We start from the raw sequence: 9,655 nt of genomic DNA, 5'->3' as shown, positions 1-9,655 counted from the left end.
ATGTTGCAGATGTTGCAATGGTTGTACACGTATGTTGAAAAGGTCTGTTACCAATGTTTGATATGTGTTTTCAGACGTATATTGTAAGTGTGTTTATTTAGATGTTGCATATGTATCACACATATGTTGCATGTGTTTTATCTGGACGTTGCATATGCTTGCAAAGTTTTTAAAGTGATTTTAGGTGTTTTTAAGTGTTTCAGAAGCGTGTTGCAAGTGTGTATTTTAAATGTTTCAGTTGTTTTCAGATATATGTTATAGGTGTTTTATTTGAATGTTGCATATGTTACAATGGCTACACACATATGTTGTAAGTATATGTTCTAAATGTTTCATCTGTTTTAGATGTATGTTGCAGCAAATCCTTCTTGTTGCAAATGTTTTATGAGGCGCAGGCGATCCCCTTGGGCGCAGGTGGTCCCCATGGGGTGGGCGAGCGTAGGGGCGTAGCAGGAGGAGCAAACGCAGGCGAGCAGCATGGCGCGGGCGAGCAACAGCAGGGCGAGCAGGGCATGACGAGCAGCAGGGCGAGCATGCTATGCTCCTATGCGCGTCTGTGAGTAGGGGCAACAAGAGGGAGTGCGTGGGAGATAGCCACCCGATGTGGGACCCGTCACAGAGGTAGGGGCGCTGGAGCGTCGCCCTTTTGCTACCGATCCATTTTGGCTGTAGACGGGTTTAGCTTACAGCCGAGGAAGGTGCGCTCCGCTAGCTGTTCGACCACGAGTGTGCATGGGTGAGTGCGTCGCGAGAAGCCACACAGGCGAGCACGCGCTAGGCTGAGCGACGGGCACGTTGCCAGCGTTCGGACATGTGCTTTTATCTGGACGCCCAGACGCGCAGCTAGACAAAACGGACACTCAAATAGTAATTGAAATATTCACCATCGCAAAAACATCTGGAATACTGAAATGAAGTTCACTTGCATAAAGGGCTCGTCGAGGTGATAAGAAAAATAAATTATTTACGTACTATGTTTTGGAATCCGCACGAAAAAAATATACTCACAGGTTATCATCGCTGACGTCAGGACCCATATGTCAACGTCGCCCGTGCGCGAAATGCGTACAAGGCAGGCCCGACCAATGCGACGACGACGCGGCGGCACCATGCCACGCGTGCGTGTGGCTGCACAGGAGAACGAACCAACGAGGGGAGAAGCCCGGCAAATGTCACGGCGGCAGCACCGCACCAGGGATGAAATTTTTTCGGATTCGCATGGAATCGCATTAGATATCACCTTTTACCATATTTTAATTCAGATTCAAATATGGATACGAATATTTGCGAATATAAATGCAAAACGGATGTTATTTACTCAATTAGCTCAAAGTGCATATATTTAAATTCAACATACATATATAGAATTTTACTACTGAGTTCATTGATAACCACAGTGAAATAAAATCAAAGTACACGTGTAATAATATATCGAAGTAAAATAAATTATAAAGGATAATATTTTAGAAAATGGTAGGTCAAGTGAACAAATTTAAATAAGAATGGTAGATAACAAGTAGCCATTTTGCTTTACCAATGTCGTTGTAATTACATTACACAAATAGAGATTAAGTATGTGGGTATATAAGATAGACAAAAATAGTTCATAAAAAATTATTGTTATCAATAAATATTTGATAACTAAATATATCAATTAATTAATCAATATTTATATAATATTTATCATAAAATTATAAATTATATAAATTGTACAAAATAATTTACATCAGTAAAAAATAAAGTTTTAAAATAATTTACAACAATAAATATATTAGGTTTTAACTAAATTAGAAAACACTAAAATTTGTTTTATCTGTGTGTATCATTAATAAATAGTTTTAATTCATTATTAGTAATATTAAAATTATATAAATAGTCACTACTCATCATGGAGAGAAATTTTTATGAAATTGATTTAGTGTACCTTGTTTTTGGTGAATACGGATACAGAAAAATACTGAAAAACGAATCCGGATACATTTATTTAGTATCCACATTAAAAACGTATATGAATACAAATATCCATAATATAAATTTTGACACATACAGACTCGGATAATTCAGATTTCCAGACATTCTATTTTCATCCCAAACCGCACCACGCACGTTCCAACATTAGCACCCGTCTGGGAGGAGCTTGGCCCAGAGACAGTTGTCGCCCAGGAAAAGACCCAGGCCCGGCTCCGATCATCAACACCAGCTGACTAGCGACCCCGTCTACTCTCTTGGCGTCAGACGACCTGTTCGCTGGTTGTTGTGAGAGAAAAACGTTATTGACTGACTGATAAGCCCTGGCTGAAACCAACAAGCGACCAGAGTTCCTCGGTTGCTTAATTGGTGTTTCCTGGTTTCACGAACGCCGGATTCAGATTAGGAGGCGGCTGAGATTCAGCGCAACTCCTGCTGCGGAACCGGGCAGCGTGGGGGGAAGTCCGCTGAAAACAAGCGGGGAAAGGGCCTTGGTGCCCAGGATGGCGAGCGATTCCGCCTCACCTCCTCATCCGACCGACAATTGTGGGATTGAGTCCTCAGCAAAATGGAGGACCGACAATTGCGGGGATAGAGGCCTCAGCAAAACGGAGAAGGTGACGAGGTTCTTAGTCGAATTCAGCCGATATCTAACTAACCTGGGTAAGATAAAGGAGCTGTAGGAGATGCGGTTGGTGCAATATCAAAGGATTTTGGGTTTTTGGCCAGTACCAAGACGAAAGGGTGATGTTCATAGACAAGTCATAGTGCAGCTATGGTGGTCTGAAAGATATGCAGTTAGAGAAGGCGAGACGCCTAGAAGCTATCTGCATTTGGCACAGCTGATCCGTTCGTATGCTGATGAATGTTCCTCTCTGAATCAGTCGACTCCGGTGATAGTTATGCCACGGCAGAGAGAGGTATGGAAGCGTCCACCTGCTAGGTTCATCAAAGCCAATTGCGATGGAGCCTTCAGTCCAGAGTCGTGTTCCGGGGGCTGGGGTTTTGTGTTGCGAGATGAAGATGGAAGAGATAAGTTCTGGTTATGGCAAATTGGAGACTGTCCTTGAGCCGCTGCATGCGGAGATTATAGCTTGTCTCCAGGCGTTACAACGAACAGCTGAGTTGGGCGTTCAGAGACTGATCCTGGCGACGGATGCAATAGCAGGGCTACAAGCAGCTACTTCTTTGTCCCTGGACCGTAGCTCAGCGTGTGGCTTGATCTGGGAGCTTAAAGATCTTTTAGTTTCTAATTTTGTATCAAGTACGGTCTCTCGTGATCATCGACTTTGTAATTCTGTAGCGCATGGTCTTGCTAGTTTAGGGGCTGGTATGGTTTCTGGCCCGACCTCGGTTAGGGATGTTATGCCCTCTTGTATCCAGGTCCTGGTCGCCAATGGGTTGGCGCCGTCTGATGAGTAATGAAGTTTTATGTTCAAAAAAATAAAATAAAAAGACGAAAGGAACGACCAGAATGATCAGTGGAATGACCAGGTATGTAGAACCTAGTTCGACCAGGTACGGAGAAACTAGTTTGGGTGCCCGTACTTGATATATATACGGCTATTTTGGGAGGTACAAAATACTGAGAAGTTGGGGAAACGGGTACTACCAAACAGCTAATTGATGTTCTGAAAATAAATACAGCTTAATTAGTACACGCCACTTAAATTTGATCAACTAGAGAATGACCAATGAATTAGAAGAACATATTAATTGATAGAATTACTTGAATGAAAACAATCATCATGCCTATCACAAGAAACTTTGAAACTGAAAATTTAAGTACCAATAGAGAAACTGACAAAAGCATGGTTGTTAACATCCCACCACCAATACAGTGCGGGCGATCCCAGTTAAAACATAGCTTATAAACTGTTTATAACCAAAATAAATTGAAACTAGAGGCCAAACAACGCATTGAGCCTTTTGTAGCCATGCTTCTCCCTATAGCTCTCATTTTATACTAAAACACAGAAACTAAATCAGACCAACTTATTATGACCGTAATTTTTCTCCATTTGTGCAGCATATCATGGAAGCGTTTATTAGGAAAACTCAATCAGGGCCACAAAGAGAAGGGACATATATGGTAATTGTAATAAGCCAGTTCAGACCTTCTCCTGCCCCGCTATCAGAATGATCAACGAGTAAAAGAGTAACAAACAACATATGAGTACTGTTCAAGAATAAAGACAGTCGCTGTGCTCAGGTAAAGACAGGGTGACAGCATCATCAACAGAAATTACAAAATTGAAAAGTTAGAACTTATGAAGTGCTGTGATGGGCAACAAGTTGACAAGGAAACAACAGATCACCCGCTGCATAGAAAATCATTTTAATGTAAAGTTTTTTTTAATAAATATTTAATGTAAAGCTGGGCATGGTTGTAACACCTCCAACACACAGTATAAGGGTTGAAATAAAGTTGATTCCAACAAACAGCAGAGTTCAAAACTTAAGCAGTACCACCAAAATTCTAACTTATAGCAGTAATAACGACGAAAAATAACATATATGATAACTGACAGGCGCATCTCAGACCTATGACCTGAAGGGCAGGCAGGCCAACCCATCTCAGTCAGCAATGCAGAAACAAATAGTAGACAGTATTGCTCATTCCACCATTCCAGCATGAGTGTTGCCTTCCACAGCTTCTTCCCCATCCTCCTCCTCATCATCACCAAGGGTCAAGTCCTCAATCAACTCCTCAATTGGCACCGTAGGGATATCATCACCAACTGTTGATGCCATCTCAGACCTATAGTCCTCATTCTTGTACAGATCCATCTTGAACCTCATCTCGGGGTCCAGCTCCAAATCCCTGAGGAAAGCCTCATACTCATCTAGCCTCTTCTCTTCCTCACCCTTGGCCTTGTTAGCAGCATCTTCCTCCACCGGCAACCTCTTAAGCTTCCATCTCCGTGTGCGAGGCCTCTTCTCATAGCTCTTCTTGACAAGAACCACCTCAGGTAAGCTGTACCGGGTCATAGCCGTGTCCATGTCATCATCATTCAGGTTGGCACCATAGAGATCATACCCAAGGGCATGATCCCCAGGGTTCAGCAGGTGCCCAAGATGCGTCCTCACAGTAAAGATGGTGTCATTTTTCCCGAAATCTGACACCCGGGCAACCTGCGCATAAGCCAATTGGTAACGAGACCCATCAATGGAAATTTCAGGCGATTCTTGTTCGATGTCGAGCACAATGTACTCCACGAGCTGCTTGCTGGTGAGAGCTGCCTTGAAATTATACACCCTGTATTTTTTCTCCTCCAGGTGGTGCACTCGCAACGTGAGGGGATCAAGAAGAGCAATGGCATTTGTGACCTTGACACAGAGCACGAGCGGGCCAAGGCCACCCATGTCCCGGGACGCCTGGGGGCTGAGCGCGATGAGGTCCTCGCGGCAGATGGGGCAGATCTCGACCGAAAAGGTGTACTTGTAGTTGTAGACGCTGCTCTTGGTGTCGTGCGAGACTAGCTGCTTCGCTGTAGAAGTTCGGATAGGAGCGACGGTGGCGAGGAAGTCGACCAGGCGGGCGGCATGGGAGCGTGAGCCGAAGAAGAAGTCGAGGCCGCCGGGGGCCGCCGCGACTCGGATCGCGAGGGAAGCTTGACCGTGCTTGAGGAGGAGCTGCTCGAGGTAGAGGAAGGTGCGGCGGTGGGGCACGTGCTGGCGGAGCTGGACGACGGCGACCCACTGGTCGGGGTTGGCCTGCGCGCGGGAGCAGGAATCGCAGAGTCGGTCGTGGACGACGAACTCGACGGGATGCGTCTGCTCGAGGACGATGCCGTGGAGCACCTCGCGGCGGAGGCGGAGCTTGAGGCGGAGGCGCTTGGAGTGCGGCTCGGAGAAGACGAACTCGGCGCCGGAGAGGGAGACGCGGAGCCGCGCGAGCGGGCGGTTGATTCGGCGGAGCAGGATCTGCATGAGCTCGGGCGACTCGGGCGTGGCGCGGAGCCAGGACCGCGGCGGCTGGAGGTAGGAGGAGCAGTCGGGGCAGTAGACCACGGCGGCGTGGCGCGGGACGCCCTCGGTGATGTCGACGCGCGCGCGCAGGCAGCGCGCGCACATGTTGGCCGGATTGGGCTGCATGGACACGCCGCACATGCAGCAGAGCACCGTGCCCGCCGTCGCCGCCGGCACGAACATACCGGTGCCGCCGGCCGCCGGCGCCGATCCGGGCAGCATCCTGATTACGATTTAATCAACAGGGGATCGGGATGGAGGCGCAGGAAACTACCCAGCGACGAGGGATTAGAGGAATTGGAGGAGAATTGTCCTAGGGTTTTGTAATCGCAGGGGAAGGAGGCGGCGGCGGGGAGGCGGCAGAAGTGGTGACGAATGCGGTGACGGAGCGTCCACGGCCCCGTGGGCTTTTCGGTTAAGGAATTGCGAGGCCTCCTGGAATCCTGATGCTATATGGGCTTTTAGACCATGTCGGCTCATGGGCCGTCAAATCTATGCTACCGCCAGTGGAATGGAACGGAGCTGCGAACGAATAAACCATTGTATAGTGATTTGCAGAATGCCGTTGTTCAAAAAGTTTTTGCCTTAGCTAAAAAAATGTTTTCCTTCCTTCTTTTTTAAAACAGAAATTCTCCGGTAAGAGCGTCCGTCCAGGCATATCCGTCCGTACGGCCCGTTCTCAGGCCTGCGCAGCCATCGGGCCCAACGGGCCTGTTCTGCTCTACCTTTAAGTGTATCGTGGTTTCTCGAAAAGACAACGCCATTTCCTTCCCCCAACGACGCATGCTACCACCACTGGCACATACACTGTGTTGCTCGCCTTCTCTGGCGTGGGTGCGCCGCACCCGGCCCCCATCCCGCGCTCCTCTACACCCCACGTCGCGCCCCTATCCACCTCACGTTGTCGTAGCCATGGCATGCACCGCGGCTGGGCGAAGACACCGTGGTAGGGAGAGGAGGCCTACGCCTGTGCCTGGGGATGTCCCCCTGACCCGAGTTTATTGGCTACTGCAGTAACCCCACTAGGTAGGCAGTGTGAAAGCTCTAGTTTAGTTTTGGTGAATTGATGAAACCTTAAGTATTAACCTAGTTTATTAAAGTGTTCATGAGATAGGTAGCACTATTCCAAGTAATGGAGCAATAGTGAAGATCATGATGATGGTGTGGTGACCATGATGATCAAGTACTTGGACTTAAAAAAGAAGAAAGAGAAAAACAAAAAGCTCAAGGCAAAGGTGAAACTTAATATGAGTTTTTTGGTTTGGTAATCGAGGCACTTAGCGAGTGTGATCACATTTATGATAGATGGTCGTACTATTAAGAGAGGAGCTGTTATCGGACAACTCGATCATCTAGTACCACTAGGTGTTGAAAACATGAATATGCATTTTAGGCCTAGTGCACAATCGATGAGAAGTGTTTAACCTTTGAAAAATGGTTGTGAAAATGCTAACACACTTGCACATGATGGTGAAACACTTGAAGTGTTAGCACATTTGCAAAGGTGGTGAGAAAGGTGAAGAAACAGAGGCGAAACTCAGCTTGGGGTACTGCCACTAGGGCACCGCCACCCCTGTGGCGGTGGTCGGCTAGGAGGCCAAGACCAACGGGTTGACCTATGGGGCACCGCCACCCTGTCCGGTGGCATCGCCACCCATACGGCAGTGCCCACCTGGACTCTGGCCATGAACAGCAGTGGAGGCGTGGGCATCAGTGCGTCCGATGTTCACCACCATGGAGAGGGTGGTGCACCGCCTGGTCATCATCGTTGGTGGGGCGGTGGCACTGCCTCTTTTATCCAGAGAGCAAGGGGAGGGCTGTAAGGCATCATCGTAGGCACCATCGTCCTGATGGCGGTGCACCGCCATTTTATCTAGAGAAGGGGGTTTCTCGGGCAGCGGCTGGGTGCTCACCGCCACCCTAGGGGCGGTGCCACTGCCACCCTAGTAGTGGTGCCACCGCCATCTGTCCGGTGCCCCAACAGCTAGTGATGACCATTGGAGGGGCACTGCCACCCCATGTCCGGTGCCACACCGACATGTCCGGTGACCCCATAGAAGCTGACTCAAAGGGGTAACTGCTTAATTTGTTTGTGGGCTTATAAATAGAGCTAGTGGTTGGCCTTGGCAACCCTCCTGGCACTTCTAACCGTTGCATACACCCTTTGAGAGCTGAGCACACCACTCCACTCACTTGCACACTTGATTTCATCATCTTGAGTGAGATTGGAGAGCCTCTAGTGTATTGCTTAGTGTTATAGCATCTTGTGGCACTAGTTGGGTGATTTGGGCTGGTGTAGTTCTTGTTACTTTTGGTGTTTGCCGATACCTCGATGGCCCGATGATTGGTGGATCATTGAGCGGCTATTAGTGATTGTTGTCGGCTCTGAACATCGACATTATGAGGGTTTCTTGTGCCTTCCCCATGGGAGATCACGAAAGGTAACTCTAGTGGATTGCACGTGGCTTATGTGATCCTCATCTTATGTTGGTTGTGCGGCACCCTATTGAGGGTTTGGCGTGTGATGCTAATTAGCGCGTGAACCTCCAAGTGAGTGAATCACCACAACGAGGACTTGCTTGCCGGTAAGCAAGTGAACCTCGGTAAAAAAATTGTGTCATTATTTGATTCTGAGGAGATTGGTATTCATTCTTGTGATTGATTGGCTCCTTTAGTGATTGGCTCATTCCTCTACACGGCGGTATAACACTCCATCTTTCCCGCGCATTTATCTTAGTGTAGCTTGGCCCATTAGTGTAGCTAGTTTTGAGGGCAAGCAAGAGTTGTGTCTAGTGGTTAGTGAGGCTCTTTAGTTAGTCTTTGAGAGTTCACTAATTTAGTGTAGTGACATAGTCTTTGAGTGCTTATAGACAATACCAACTAGAATTGTGGTAGGCGGCTTACATTCTTAGTAGGCTAGGACAACATTCGCTTCGCCTCATGTTTGTCTAACCGCTTTGCGTAGTGTTGTTGTAGAAATTTCTATAGGCTATTCACCCCCCCTCTAGCCATTAGGACTTTTCAAGTGTGGAAGCAAGGATCATCTTGTTGCTCAATGCCCATACAATAGCGACAATGATGACGATGATAAGAAGAGCAAGAAGAAGGAAAAGAAGGAAAAGAAAGAAGGACAAGATGACCTTCAAGAAGAAGAAGGGTGGTTCATATGTGGTCACTTGGGATAGTGATGCTTCCTCAAGTGATGATGATGAAAGTGATGATGACAAGACCACCAAGAAGAAGGCTCTTGCAAGCATTGCCATAAATGAGAAGCCTTCTCTCTTTGACACTCCATCATGCTTCATGGCTAAGGCCACTAAGATACAAACTTGTGATGATGGATGTGATGAGGAACATGATAATGAGAGTGAAAGTGACAACGATGATGAACCCACTAAAAATGAACTAATTGACATGTTAGAAGATGTTAAAGAACATTTTGACATTAAGAGAAGAGAATGCAAAGACTTGAGAAAGGAACTAAAAACCCTTAAGCAAGCCTTTGATGAGCTCAATGCATCTCATGAGAGGCTAGAGGAAGCCCATAAGAAGCTTGGCAAGACTCACAAGAAGCTTGAAAATGCTCATTCCTCTCTACTTAATGAGCAAAATGAGAAGGAGCATGTTATAACATATGACAAAGGCTTAACTTGTGATATAATTGATGAATCATTCTATAAGCCTATCATTGTTGCTCCTACTAACCTTTCTTATA

At 47.0% G+C, this 9,655-nt stretch overlaps 1 protein-coding gene across 1 annotated transcript; it reads right to left on the bottom strand.

The window, feature by feature from the left end:
• Window positions 1-4,379: 4,379 nt before the first annotated feature.
• On the bottom strand, window positions 4,380-6,306 carry LOC136539295 (uncharacterized). The gene has a single exon (XM_066531243.1). It carries the CDS (start codon window positions 6,160-6,162, stop codon window positions 4,585-4,587), a length of 1,578 nt encoding a protein of 525 aa, XP_066387340.1. The 5' UTR covers window positions 6,163-6,306; the 3' UTR covers window positions 4,380-4,584.
• Between the last annotated feature and the right edge of the window lie 3,349 nt (window positions 6,307-9,655).

The sequence above is a fragment of the Miscanthus floridulus genome, chromosome 2, assembly GCF_019320115.1.
Source record: "Miscanthus floridulus cultivar M001 chromosome 2, ASM1932011v1, whole genome shotgun sequence".
Lineage (NCBI taxonomy): Eukaryota > Viridiplantae > Streptophyta > Magnoliopsida > Poales > Poaceae > Miscanthus > Miscanthus floridulus.
Note: the sequence above shows the minus strand (reverse complement) of the source record. Positions and strands in the feature narration are given on the sequence as shown.